Below are 15,431 nucleotides of genomic sequence, written 5' to 3' on the forward strand. Positions count from 1 at the left end.
GGGGAAAAAAAAGAACAAAGCTGGAGGTATGTCCTCAGTGACTTCAGATGATATTACAAAGCTAAGTAATCAAAACAGTATGGCACTGGCACAAAACTAGACACACAGATGAATGAAACAAAATAGGGAGCTCAGAAATAAATCCACCCACCTACTGTCAATTAATCTATAATAAAAGAGTCAATAGAGAAAAGGCAGTCTCTTTGGTGCTGGGAAAACTGGACAACTACATGTGAAATAATGAAGTTAGAAACATTCTCTAACACCATATATAAAAATAATGCAAAATGGATTAAAACCTAAATATAAGACTAGAAACCATAAAATTCCTAGAGGGAAACATAGACAGGATACTTTTTGACATAAATCATAAGCAATATTTTCTTTTTTTGCCCTAAAAAGCAAAAATAAATAGATGAAACCCAAGTCAACTTAAAAGCTTTTGAACAGGAAAAGAAACCATCTAGTAAACAAAAAGAAAAACTACAAAATAGAAGAAAATATTTGCAAATGATAGACTGACAAGAAATTAATATTCAAAAGATACAGACAGCTCCTAGGACTCAATATCATACCAGTCAAATCATAAAATGGACAGAAGACCTGTATAATCATTTTTCCAAAGAATGCATCCAAATGGCTAACAGGCATATGAAAAAATGCTCAACATAACTAAATACTAGGGACATGCAAATCAAAAACACAACTAAATATCACCTCACAACTATGAGAATAGCTGTCATTAAAAAGTCTACAAATAACAAATGTTGGAAAGGATCCGTGGAGAAAAGAAAACCCTGGTACACTGTTGGTGGGAATAAACTGATGCAGCCACTATGCAAAACAGTATGGAGGTTCCTTTAAAAACTAAAAGTTACCAAATGTTGAAGCAATTCCACTCCGGGCACATATCCAAAAAAACTAAAACACAAACTCAAAAAGATATATGCACTCCAATGTTTACAGCCACCCTATTTACAACAGCCAAGACAAGGAAACCCAGAAGCAACCCAAGTGCCCATTGACAGATGATTGGATTAAGAGAAGTCTACACACACACACATACACATACACACACACACACACACAACTCAGCCATAAAAAAGAATGAAATACTGCCATCTGCAGCAAAATGAATGGACCTTAGTAAAAAAAGTCAGAGAACTACAAATATCATATGACTTATATGTGGCATCTAAAATATAATCAAGTGAATGTATATACGAGACAGAAACATACTCACAAATGTAGAAAGCAAACTTAGAGTTACCATAGGGGAGAAGGAAGTGGGAGAGACAAATTAGGGGTAGGAGGTTAACAAATACAAGCTACTACAAACAAACAGATAATCAACAGGATATACTGTACAGCACATGGAATTATATTCAATATCTTATAATAACCTACAATGGAATATAATCTTAAAAGAACTAAATCACTCTGCTGTACACCTCAAAGTAGCACAATCTATTAAATCAACTATACTTCAACAACAACAAAAAAGAAAGCTCTGATAGGTTTTACAAAAATAAACCTGTTTAACTTTGAAAAAAACTAAAAATAATACTTTAAATATCCATAAGAACATACCTAATAATCATCACTTTAAGTGAAATGGACTAAGGGACTTCTGAGTGAACATAAAAAAAGATATATATATATACTTACATATTTTATATATATATATATATATATATATATACACTTCCTATAAGAGACTCACCTCAGATCTAAAGACACAGACTAAAAGTGAGGGGATGGAAAAAAGTATTCCATGAAAATTTAAATCAAAAGTAACCCAGGGTAACAACACTTACATCAAACAAAGACTCTTACAAAAGACAAAGGACATTACATGATAACCAAGGGATTAATCAAAAAGATGATGTAATAATTATAAATATATATGCATCCAACATAGAAGTATCTAAATACATAGTGCAAATTCACAGACATAGAGGGGGCAGTTGACAGTAATACAATAACAGGGAACATTAAAACTCCATTTACATCAATAGACAGATTAATCAGACAGAAAACCAATGGGCTTAAATGACACATTCGACCAAATGAACTTAACATATTTATAAAGAACATCCCATCCAAAATCAGTAGAATATACTTTCTTTTAAAGTATATATGGGACATTTTCCAAGACAGACCACATGCTAGGCCACAAACTCAATTCATGTCAAACATCTTTTCTGACCACACTATGAGTCTAGAAATCAACTACAAAGAAAAAAACTACAAGGGAAAAAAATCCTCAAACATGTGTAGACTAAACAATATGCTCCAAACAACCAATGGATCCCTGAAGAAAACAGAAAATACATGGTGACAAATAAAAATGAAAAAACAACAATCCAAAATCTAAGAGATGCAGCAAACTCAGTTCTAAGATGGCCATTTATTGTGGTACAGTCTACCTCTCGGGAAACAAAAAATCTCAAATAACCTAACTGACACTCAAAGGAAGCAGAAAACTTCACTAGAAGAAAGAAAATCATAAAAATCAGAGCTAAATTTTAAAGAGAGACTAAAGCAACAATAGAAAAGATCAACAAAACCAAGAGCTGGTAATGTAAAAAGATAAAGCTGATAAACTTTAGGAGGTTCATCAAGAGAAAAAGAGAGCCCAAATCAACAAAATCAGAAATAAAAAAGAAATACAACCAATACCACAGAAATACAAAGGATCATGAAAGATTACTATGAACAATTAAATGCCAATTAAATGGATATCCTAGAAGAAAATGACAAATTCCTTAAAAATACACAATTTTCTAAACATGAACCAGGTAGACATAGAAAGTATAAACCAACCAATTACCAGTGATGAAATTGAATTATTAATTTTTAAAATTTCCAGCAAACAAAAGTCTAGGACTAGATGGCTTCATAGATGAATTCTACCAAACATTTAAAGGGAAATTAAACCTGTCCTTCTCAAACTAGTCTAAAAAACTGCAAAGGGAGGAACTCTTCCAAACTGATTGTGCCAGGCCAGTATTACCCTATTTACAAAACCAGACAAAGATGTCACAAAAACAGAAGACTAAAGGCCAAAATCATTGATGAAATTAGATACAAAAATCCTCAGCAAAATATTATCAAACCAAGTCTATATAGTCAAAGCTATGGTTTTTCCAGTAGTCATGTATGGATGTGAGAGCTGGACCACAAAGAAGGCTGAGCACCAAAGAATTGATGCTTTTGAACTGTGGTGTTGGAGAAGACTCTTGAGAGTCCCTTGGACTGCAAAAAGATCAAAACAGTCAATCCTAAAGGAAATCAATCCTGAATATTCATTGGAAGGACTGATGCTGAAGCTGAAGCTCCAATACTTTGGCCACCTGAAGTGAAGAGCTGAGTCATTAGAAAAGACCCTAATGCTGGGAAAGACTGAAGGCAGGAGGAGAAGGGGATGACAGAGGATGAGATGGTTGAATGGTATCACCAACTCAATAGACATGAATTTGAACAAGATCTGGGAGATGGTGAAGGACAGGGAAGCCTGGCATGCTACAGTCCATGGGGACAGAAAGAGTCGGACACAACTGAGCAACTGAACAGCAACAAGGTTCAATAATACATTAAATACACCATGATCAAGTGGGATTTATCCCAGAGATACAAGGATGGCTCACTATCTGCAAATCAATGTGATATGCCACATTAACCAATTGAAGAATAAAAATCATATGATCATCTCAATAGATGCAGATAAAGTTTTTGACAAATTCAATATCCATTTATGCTAAAAATTCTCCAGAAAGTGAGTATAGAGGGAACATACCTCAATATAACAAAGACCATATATAACAAGCTCATAGCTAATATCATGCTCAATGATCAAAAGCTAAAAGTATTGCTTTTGAGATCAGCAATAAAACAAGGATGCCCACTATCACCACTTCTTTCTAACATAGAATTGAAAATCCTAGCCACATCTATCATAAAAGGAAAAGGAATAAAAGGAATCCAAATTACAAAGGAAGAAATAGAACGGTCACTGTTTGCAGATAACATGATACCATAAACAGGAAATCCTAAAAAACACCACCAAAAACCTACTAGAATTCAAAGATTTCAGTAAAGTTGGAGGTACAAAATAAATACACAGAAATCTGTTACATTTCTATGGACTAACAACAAACTATCAGAAGGAAAAAATAAGAAAACAACCCCGTTTACAATCACATCAAAGAGAATAAAATACCTAGGAAAAATTGTAAGAAGAAAAAAATCTCTACTTGAAAAACTATAAGTCACTAATGAAAGAAATTGAAACCAACCAAAAAAAAGATAAAAAGATACACCATGTTCATGGACTCAAAAATTAATGTTAAAATGACCATACTACCTAAGGCAATCTACAGATTCATTGCATTTCTATCAAAATACCAATGGCACTTTCCACCATACTATAACATAATTAATGCACAACAAGAGGCAAGAAATACAATGGAGAGAAGACAGCCTCTTTCATAAATGGTATGGGGAACACTGGACAGCTACATGCAAAATAATCAAACTGGATTACTCACTCATATCATCCACAAAAATAAATTCAAAATGGATTACAGATTTAAGGGTCAGAAAGAAATAGGCAAGGGAGACTAAGAGGTACAAACTTCCAGTTGCAAATAAATGAGTCACAGGTATAAAATATACAATGTGGAGAATATATGCTAAGTAGCTTCAGTTATGTCTGACTCTTTGCAACCCTATGGACTGTAGCCCACCAGGCTCCTCTGTCCATGGGATTCTCCAGGCAAGAACACTGGATTCCCTCCTCTAATGGATCCTCATAACCCAGGGATCAAACCTGTATCTCTTATGTCTCCTACACTGGCAGGTAGGTTCTTTACCACTAGCACAACATGGGAAGATAATATAGTCAATACCCATGTAATATCTTTGTGTAGTGACATGTTGTAACTAGACTTATCACAGTCATCATTTTGAAATGTTTATAAATATAAAATCACTGGTGTGTGACAGGAACTAACATAGTGTTTTAGGTCACTTATACTTCAAAAATAAACTCTTAAAAAAAGAGATCAGATTTATGGTTATGGAAGTGGGGGAAACAAGAGGGGATGATAGGCTGGATGAAGCTGTCAAAAGGTACAAACTTTCAGTTATAAAATAAATAGTACTAGGGATGTAATGTACAGTATAATTAAAACTGCTATATGTTATATATGTGAGCTGTTAAGAGAATAAATCTTGACAGTTTTCATCACAAGGAAAGTTTTTAAAATCTCTTTAATCTGTATTTGTCTGAGATGATGGATGTAAATGTATTGTGATGTATGTAAGTCAAATCATTATTTTGTACCCCTGAAACTTATATATTGTTGTGTGACAAATCTCAAGAAAACTGGAATAAAAATAAAGCACAATTCAATTTTTAAAATAAAATTTATATACACAGGGTAATTTCAGAGTCATTCCCCCCTTACCCCTACAACCAAAGAGTCTGCCTTGTGGAAAAAGAGAAATAAGGATGGGATTCAGGTGAAATGGGTGGCAATAGCTAGGCTGAAGCAGTGTCTGATGGAAGGGTGATGGTGAGGAAGGGAAGTAAAGAAGGAAAATGATAGAAGGCAAGATAAAAGGGATTCATTCAGCTGGATGAGGTGCATGTGTGTAAGTTAGTAAGAATCATGTGTGTGCTTAAGCACATGTATGTGCACATGCACATGTGTGCGCACTTGCTCCAAGGACAGACTTTAGAGTAACAGTTTCAATGTAGTCAGACTACATCCAAAAAAGTTAAATTCAAAAGAATAATAAAGCTGGAAGAATCACATTACCCAAATCTAAGACTCACTATAAAAAGCTACAGTAAGCCCAACACTGGTGAATGGCTAAACCACAAAAATCAATGAAACAGAAATAGCCCCAGAATAGACCTGCACATATATAGTTTTTTAATTAATTAATTTAATTTTTTTAATAAACATGCAAAAGTAACAACACAAAAAGGAGAGTCTTGGGAATTCCTTGGAAGTCTAGTGGTTAGCACTCCATACTGCCAAGAGCGTGGGTTCAATCCCTGGTTGGGAAAATAAGAGCCCGCAAGTCGCTTGGTATGACAAAAATAAATAAACAGTAAATACATACACAAATAAAAAGAACAGTCTTTTCAACAAATGGTATTATAACTCTACATCAATCCAAGGTGTTTAAATCTTAAATATCTCTCAAAACCATCTATTTATTCCTCACTAAGACCACCATCTCCCAGCCTAAGTTCTCTTCTCTGAATCCTATGACTGTCTGTCTATTTATAACTGTTCTATCTTAATATATTCTGTTCTCTGTACTGCAAACCAAATGAGCCTTTCAAAATGCAAATCTGACCGAGTCATCCTCTGCTAAAATTCTTCACAGCTTCTCATTACAATTGAATAAATTAAAATTCTGCTGATATGATTTAAAAGGCCATAAATTACTAGGCTCCTACACCTCTCTAGCCTCATTTTGCACCACACTCTTCCTTTCATTCCATGTTGTATTCACTGTACTCCTTCCTATAAAAGGATCTTTGTATATAAAATTTCTCCATACCTGATAAATACTTCTTGTCCTTCTCTGGATTTCAATTCAATCTTTACTTTTTCAAAAAAGCCTCTCCTAAATTCTCGAAATAGTTTGTGCTCAGTCACTCAGTCATATCCAACTCTTTGTGAATCTATTAGGCTTCTCTGTCCATGGGATTTTCGAAGCAAGAATACTGGAGTGGGTTGCCATTTCCTCCTCCAGGGGATCTTCCAGACTCAAGATTGAACCCACGTGTCCTGTGCCCTCCTGCACTGAGACAGATTCTTTACCAGATAGTCACTTGGGAAGCCCCTAAGTTGTTCATATCTAATTACACTGTGAACTAACCTTTTATTGTCCTTGATACCATTGTATTATTACCTTTGAATGACTGTTTGAATTTAAGTGTGACTGTTTCATGATCATAGCCTTTTCTTGGCTAAGGGGCTTGCATAACTCAAAGGAGCTATTAGCCATGCTGTTCAGGGTGACCCAAAACAGATAGGCCACAGTAAAGAATTCTGACAAAAAAGTCGTCCCCTGAGGAGAGAAATGTCAACCAGCTCCAGTGTTTTTGCCTAGAAAACCCCATGGATAGTATGAAAACGCAAAAAGATACTACACCGGAAGATAAACCCCTCCCCCTCAGATCAGAAGGTGTCCAATGTGCTACTGGGTTAGAGCAGAAGGCAATTACTAATAGCTCCAGAAAGAATGAAGTGGCTGGGCCAAAGCGGAAATGACACTCAGCTATGGATGTGTCTGGTGATGAAAGTAAAGTCCGATAGTGTAAAGAGCAGTATTGTATCATAGAATGTTACGCCCATGAATCAACATAAATTAGATGTGGTTAAGCAGGAGATGGCAAGGGTGAACATCGACACCTTAGGAATCAGTAAACTAAAATAGACAGGAAAGGGAGAATTTAATTCAGATGACCATTATATCTACTACTGTGAGCAACAATCCATTAGAAGAAATGGAGTAGACCTTATAGTCAACAAAAGAGTATGAAGTGCAGTATTTGAGTACTATCTCAAAAATGATAGAATGATCTGTTTTCAATGCAAACCATTCAACATCACAGTAATTCAAGTCTATGCCCCAACCACTGATGCCAAAGAAACTAAAGTTTATCAGTTCTATGAAGACCTACAAATCCTTCTAGAACTGACACCCAAAAACGATATCCTTTTCATCAGAGGGGGCTGGAATGCAGAAGTAGGAAGTCGAGAGATACCTGGAGTAACAGGCAAGTTTGGCCTTGGAGTACGAAATGAAGCAGGGCAAAGGCTAACAGAATTTTGCCAAGAGAACACACTGGTCATAGCAAACACTCTCTTCCAAAATGCAAAAGACAACTCTACACATGGACATCATCAGATAGTCAACTCCAAATTCAGATTGATTATAATTCTTTGCAGCCAAAGATGGAGAAACTCCATACAGTCAACAAAAACAAGACTAGGAGCTCAGTCAGGTCCAACTCTTTGCAATCCCATGGACTGTAGCCCACCAGGCTCCTCTGTTCATGGGGATTCTCCAGGCAAGAATACTGGAGTGGGTTGCCATGACCTCCTCCAGGGGATCTTTCCAACCCAAGGATCAAACCCAAGTCTCCCCCACTGCAGGCAGTTTCTTTACCAGTTGAGCCACAAGGGAAGCCCAAGAATACTGGAGTGGGTTGCCTATCCCTTCTCCAGGGGATATTCCCAACCCAGGAATTGAAATAGGGTCTCCTCTATGGCAGGCAGATTCTTTACCAGCTGAGCTACCAGAGAAGCTCTATTAACTATGTCTCTCTCTGCTCAGATGCTCAGTCATGTCTGACTCTTTGTGACCCCATGGACTGTATCTCACCAGGCCCCTCTGTCCATGAGATTTTCCAGGCAAGAATACTGGAGTGGGTTGCCATTTCCTTCTCCAAGAGATCTTCCCCACCCAGGAATTGAACCTGGGTCTCCTACATTAGAAGCAGAATCTTTACCAACTGAGCCACTAGGGGAGCCCCAAACTATGTCTATAGCTGCTCAAATAGAACAAAGCCCTAAACCAAACCCTGTCCATGTGGGAATATAAAAGTAATACTATACTGTTAATTTATTCAATGAATATTTGTAAAATGCTTACAAAGCGTCATTCACTGTGCTAAGTACTGAGGTTATAGGGCAACCAAGACATGGGTGCTTAGGTCTTATTGGAGTACTCCACTGTTTTATCTGCTGACCACCTACTATGTACCATCTACTGTACTATGTAAAGGAGACTCTAAAGAGCAAATAAAGCTGTAAATAATTATACCAAAATAAATTTCATTTGTGGTAAGTGCTATAAAAGGAAAAATTCAGACTGCTATACTCATTGAAATACTCGTTGGAAGGACTGATGGTGAAGCTGAAGCTCCAACACTTTGGCCACCTGATTCAAAGAGCTGACTCATTGGAAAAGACTCTGATGCTGGGAAAGATTGAAAGCAGAAAGAGATGAGGAATATAGAGACACATGTACCTCAATGTTCATTGCAGCACTGTTTATAATAGCCAGGACATGGAAACAACCTAGATGTCCATCAGCAGACGAATGGATAAGAAAGCTGTGGTGCATATACATAATGGAGTATTACTCAGCCATTAAAAAGAGTACATTTGAATCAGTTCCAATGAGATGGATGAAACTGGAGCCGATTATACAGAATGAAGTAAGCCAAAAAGAAAAGACAGTATAGTAACACATATATATGGAATTTAGAAAGATGGTTATGATGGCCCTGTATGCAAGACAGCAAAAGAGACACAGATGTGTAGAACGGACTTTTGGACTCTGAGGGACAGGGAGAGGGTGGCATGATTTGGGAGAATGGCATTGAAACATGTATACTATCATGTAAGAAACGAACTGCCAGTCTATGTTCGATACAGGATACAGGATGCTTGGGGCTGGTGCACGGGGATGATCCAGAGAGATGATATGGGGTGGGAGGTGGGAGGGGGGTTCAGGATTGGGAACTCATGTACACCCGTGGCGGAATCATGTCAATGTATGGCAAAACCAATACAGTATTGTAAAGTAAAATAAAGTAAAAATAAAAAATTTTTAAAAAAAAGGAATATAGAGGATAAGATGATTGGATGGCATCACTGATTCAATGGATATGAACTTAGGCAAACTCCAGGAGATGGTGAGGGACAGGGAAGCCTGGCATACTGTAGTCCTTGGGGTTGCAAAGAGTTGGGGACGACTTGGCAACTAAACAACAACATAGAGACCTAAACTAGTTAATAATGTCAAGAAAGATTTCTAAAGAATTAATATTTAAGCTGAGACTTGAAGTATAAGTTTATATTATCAAATTTGAAAGAAATGCAAATATTATTTGCAAAAATAATAAAAGTAATTCACTGAAGAAAGAATAAGCATTTGGAAACAGTGCTTGCCAAGAGATGGAAGAATTAGGAGTTGCAAAATCAGGTAGAGATGTGACAGGTTAAACCCAAAATCAAATATCTGTAATCATAAACAATATTGTCTTCTATAAGCAAAGGTGGCTAACTACAGCCTCCAAGACAAAGTCAGCCCACTATCTTCTTTTGCAGGCCCTTGAATTAAGAATCTTTCCTCAAATCGCCAGTACAGGTTCAATACATGATACAGGATGTTCAGGGCTGGTGCACTGAGATGACCCAGAGGGATGGTATGGGGAAGAAGCTGGGAGGGGGGTTCAGCATGGGGAACACGTGTACACCCGTGGCAGATTCATGTTGATGTATGGCAAAATCAATACAACACTGTAAAGTAATTAGCCTCCAATTAAAATAAATAAATTAAATTTAAAAAATAAAAAAGAATGTTTCCTACGTTTTTATAAGATTGTTAAAAATAAAAGAAGAAAAAAAAGAGGGGAAGGAAAAAATTAACATTCTCTATATAGCCAAAAAGCCTAAAATATTTAATATCTAGTCCTTTACAAAAAGTTTACCAACCCATGATCTACACATTATAATAATTAAAATACAATGAAGCCCTTATCCTAAGAAATTCATTAAATAAATATGATTCTACCTGAACACTAAACATAGGTACTGAATATATATCATATATATCTTTCTCAAAATTGCAGCTTGGTGTCTCAAAGGTAACAAAGGCACACCAAATTTACAATCAGCTACAGAATATACACATTTGATCTCACTTAAATGTACTGTCAACACATGCTTAAATAACATAAATACTTTCACCAAGACAGTTATCAAAATGTACTATAAAAATTGGCAGAGATAGAAATGTGGCTTTGCTAAAACCAAATATAATTTTAGAAAATATTTTAGCTGAAAAAGCTACCATAAAACTCTGTGAGAGTCTAAGTCATTGGATTTAACACTATTTTGAAAAATAACTGCTACACAGAAATAAGAGAACCTATATACTTACCAAGATTTTTTTCAATTCTTCAAGTTCTACTTCTTTGTTATTTTTAAGCTTGGTCATCTCTTCTAAAAAAAAAAAAAAGCAAAAGAATTTAAATGTGTTAAAATAGATTTAAAAAATAGAAAAGGAGACAAGAAGTAAGAATAGCAGTTGAAAAGGAAAAACCAAAAGAGATGAGTTAATACAATTCAGTCAGTTCACTTTGGTTGCTCAGTCGTGTCTGACTCTGCAACCCCAAGGACTGCAGCACTCCAGGCTTCCCTGTGCATCACCAACTCCTGGAGCTTACTCAAACTCATGTCCATTGAGTCGGTGATGCCATCCAACATCTCATCCTCTGTCGTCCCCTTCTCCTCTTGTCTTCAATCTTTCCTACCATCAGGGTCTTTCCCAATAAGTCAGTTCTTCGCATGAGCTGGCCAAAGTATTGGAGTTTCAGCTTCAGCATCAGTCCTTCCAATGATTATTCAGGACTGATTTCCTTTAGGGACTGACTGGTTGGATCTCCCTGCAGTCCAAGGAACTCTCAAGAGTCTTCTCCAACACCACAATTCAAAACCATCAATTAATTAAATAATACAGTTGGAGCACAGTAAAGCACAGAGGAAGTGCAAATGCACCAGATGCAAAATAATGGGCATATATTAGTAGTACCATTTCTATAAAATTAATCCCACAACCAAATGAGCCCAAAGTTCATTAAACAAACTAAGCAATGGATTTATATAAAATGAAGTCACACAACCTGTATCTGTACCTTCAACTCATTATTATCTAAACATGTGGCCTTTCAATCAAATTTAAAAGGAGAATTAATTCACTTTTCTCAAGCTAACTCTGACCACTGCTCTGGATCTCAACATTTCCATCTCCTGTAAGACTTCAGTTGCTTTATTATGAACATATATTGACTCTATAGCAGAATCTTCAGTTTCCGCATATCCTATCTAAAAATCTATTTGAATACAAAATTTAAAAGTATGATTGATGTTTCTGTCTTTTTCATACTATTGTTAAATTTCTTGCTTTGTTTTGTAGCCAAATTCCCGTTTATTACCTATCTATATTTCTTTCTTCAGTTGATTCAGTTCAGTCGCTCAGTCGTGTCCGACTCCTTGTGACCCCATTCGCAGCACGCCAGGCCTCCCTGTCCATCACCAATTCCCGGAGTTCACTCAGACTCACGTCCATCGAGTCCATGATGCCATCCAGCCATCTCATCCTCGGTCGTCCCCTTCTCCTCCTGCCCTCAATCCCTCCCAGCATCAGAGTCTTTTCCAAGGAGTCAACTCTTCGCAAGAGGTGGCCAAAGTACCGGAGCTTCAGCTTTAGCATCATTCCTTCCAAAGAAATCTCAGGGTTGATCCCCCTCAGAATGGACTGGTTGGATCTCCTTGCAGTCCAAGGGACTCTCAAGAGTCTTCTCCAACACCACAGTTCAAAAGCATCAATTCTTTGGCGTTCAGCTTTCTTCACAGTCCAACTCTCACATCCATACATGACTACTGGAAAAACCACAGCCTTGACTAGATGGACCTTTGCTGGCAAAGTAATGTCTCTGCTTTTGAATATGCTATCTAGGTTGGTCATAACTTTTCTTCCAAGGAGTAAGTGTCTTTTAATTTCGTGGCTGCAGTCACCATCTGCAGTGATTTTGGAGCCCCCAAAAATAAAGTCAGCCACTGTTTCCACTGTTTCTCCATCTATTTCCCATGAAGTGATGGGACCAGATGCCATGATCTTTGTTTTCTGAATGTTGAGCTTTAAGCCAACTTTTTCACTCTCCTCTTTCACTTTCATCAAGGGGCTTTTTAGTTCCTCTCACTTTCTGCCATAAAGGTGGTGTCATCTGCATATCTGAGGTTATTGATATTTCTCCCGGCAATCTTGATTCCAGCTTGTGTTTCTTCCAGTCCAGTGTTTCTCATGATGTACTCTGCATATAAGTTAAATAAGCAGGGTGACAATATACAGCGTTGACGTATTCCTTTTCCTATTTGGAACCAGTCTGTTGTTCCATGTCCAGTTCTAACTGTTGCTTCCTGTTCTTAATCCCATGCAAAAGTGGTGTTATTATCTATTGTTATCATTAATTGTTATTATTTATCTACATTTCTTTCTTAATCCCATGCAAAAGTAAAGCTCATCTTCATTAATAAATTATGATCTCAAAGATCACCAGCACCCATTTTGTGGTGAAATCCTCAGTCCTTATCATTGTGGAGCTTTCAGCATTTGACACTCTTAGCCACTCTCTACTTGTCTCCCATCAATTTTCAAGACCTGGCATTCATAAGATTTTCTGTTTCCTTAACTCTTACTCTTGTTTTCTTTATCAAAACTCTTCCTTCTTGTCACCCTAAATAATAACAATTTAGAATGCTTTTCCCTTTATACTTCCATGAATTCACATTAAGGTAATGAATTAAAAAGTTCCCAGTTCAAACCTCCTGTTTTTTCTTTCTTACATTTTAAAAAATATCTATAAAGTTCCCAAATGAATTCTTGCTGTTGCTAAGTCGCTTCAGTCGTGTCTGACTCTGTGTGACCCCATAGATGGCAGCCTACTATACTAGGCACCTCCGCCCGGGGATTCTCCAGGCAAGAACCCTGGAGTGGGTTGCCATTTCCTTCTCCAATGCATGAAAGTGAAAAGTGAAAGTGAAGTCGCTCAGTTGTGTCCAACTCTCAGTGACCCCATGGACTGCAGCCTACTAGCTGTCACTTAAAATTTTATTATACCTGAAACCCTATCCTTTCCCACTCTGAAGGGTTATTAATTACTGGAGACATAACAGATTCACTGAAAATTTCCCAGACTCTGTACATTAAAAACAAACAAGGAACTTGTAATAACTGTCCAAAGTCTCTAAGAAAAATCAACAAAGTATGAAATGCCAATATAGAGTCTAAAAGAAAAACCTGTCACATGTGAAACTTACTTAACCACAAAGATTCATTTTAGGTAAAACGGTTAATTTTTTAAAACTCAATGTTTGTGGACTAAGCATGTGTCCACACTCACTTCCAATCCCATAAATTATATATATAGTGCTTGCTTCAGCAGCATGTATACCAAAATTAGAACGACACAGGAAAGGTTAGCATGGCTACTGAGTAAGGATGATATGCAAATTTGTGAAGCATTTCTTTTTTTTTTTTTTTGTGGCAACCTGGATAAGAGAGGGTTTAAGGGAGAATGGATACATGTATATGTATTGCTGAGACCCTTCACTATTCACCTGAAACTATCACAGTATTGTTAATCAGCTACGTGATAATCGCTCAGTCGTGTCCGACTCCTTGCGACCCTATGGACTATACAGTCCATGGAATTCTTCAGGCCAGAATACTGGAGCGGGTAGTCTGTCCCTTCTCCATAGGATCTTCCTAACCCAGGGATCGAACCCAGGTCTCCTGTATTGTAAGAGGATTCTTTACCAGCTGAGACACAAGGGAAGTTCAAGAACACTGGAGTGGGTAGCCTAGCCCTTCTCCAGGGGACCTTCCAAACCCAGGGATTGAACCAGAGTCTCCTGTACTGCAGGCACATTCAATATTGCATTGTACTGCCTGCATTGCAGGTGGATTCAATATATGTTGGGGAATAATCAGCTATACCCCAATACAAAATAAAAAGTACAAAAGAAAAAATATATATATAAATTAACAAAACTAGGCAGTCTAACATAAACAAACTCAAATGTTGAAAAATCTTTGGGGAGTGAAGGGGGATAACCCATATTAATTCTATCAGGCTATGTGAACAACTATACCAGGTATCCACATGCCCAGCCACACAGTCTACCTCAGGTTAAATCAAGCATTCTGGGAATTAGAGCCAAAGGGACATGACACTACCCCTAATAGCTCGTAAACTCTAAGCAACATCAGCATTCCCTATAACCGAAGTGTCAGTCACTCAGTCATGTTCAACTCTTTGCAACCCCATGGACTATAGCCCACCAGGCTCATCTGTCCATGGAATTCTCCAAGCAAGAATACTGGGGTTGGTAGCCATTCCCTTCTCCAGAGGATCTTCCCAACTCAGGGATCAAACCCAGGTCTCCTGCATTGCAGGCAGATTCTTTACCATTTGAGCCATCCAGGAAGCCCCCTCTGTAACCAAAAGACAAGTTATTTAATACAAAGCCCACCCTTCCTTACAGAACCTCCCATCTCTCCCCATAATCAAAAGAATCAGACTGTAACAAACACGTGAGTAAATACGGATTCTCAAACACTTAGATGAGTAATCAAGAATCAACAATTAGTGAAGAAAAGCAAAACCATGAAAGAAAGGCACCAAATATATTCAAAGTTAATAATAAAGATTACAGAAAGTTATAGAGATTTCTAGAAAAACAATTGCCAATCCATGATTTTAATTTGCAAAAATAATTGTTTTTACTAAAACTGGGGAAAAAGATGTTTATATATGTTTCCAATTC

General features: G+C 37.1%; 1 protein-coding gene and 1 non-coding gene across 2 annotated transcripts in view; one reads left to right on the forward strand and one right to left on the reverse strand.

Moving 5' to 3' along the window:
* The window catches only part of SYCP1 (synaptonemal complex protein 1), a 137,515-nt gene that overhangs the window by 77,629 nt on the left and 44,455 nt on the right, over nt 1-15,431 (reverse strand). Inside the window, exon 15 of the mRNA XM_040230971.1 lies at nt 10,984-11,045. Within this exon, the coding sequence (XP_040086905.1) occupies nt 10,984-11,045 (62 nt within the window). The remainder of the gene's footprint in view (nt 1-10,983; nt 11,046-15,431) is intronic.
* Nucleotides 14,032-14,138, forward strand: LOC120857098. The gene has a single exon (XR_005719580.1). It is a non-coding gene; the product is annotated as a U6 spliceosomal RNA (small nuclear RNA).

Source organism: Oryx dammah, unplaced genomic scaffold (assembly GCF_014754425.2).
Source record: "Oryx dammah isolate SB20612 unplaced genomic scaffold, SCBI_Odam_1.1 HiC_scaffold_28, whole genome shotgun sequence".
Lineage (NCBI taxonomy): Eukaryota > Metazoa > Chordata > Mammalia > Artiodactyla > Bovidae > Oryx > Oryx dammah.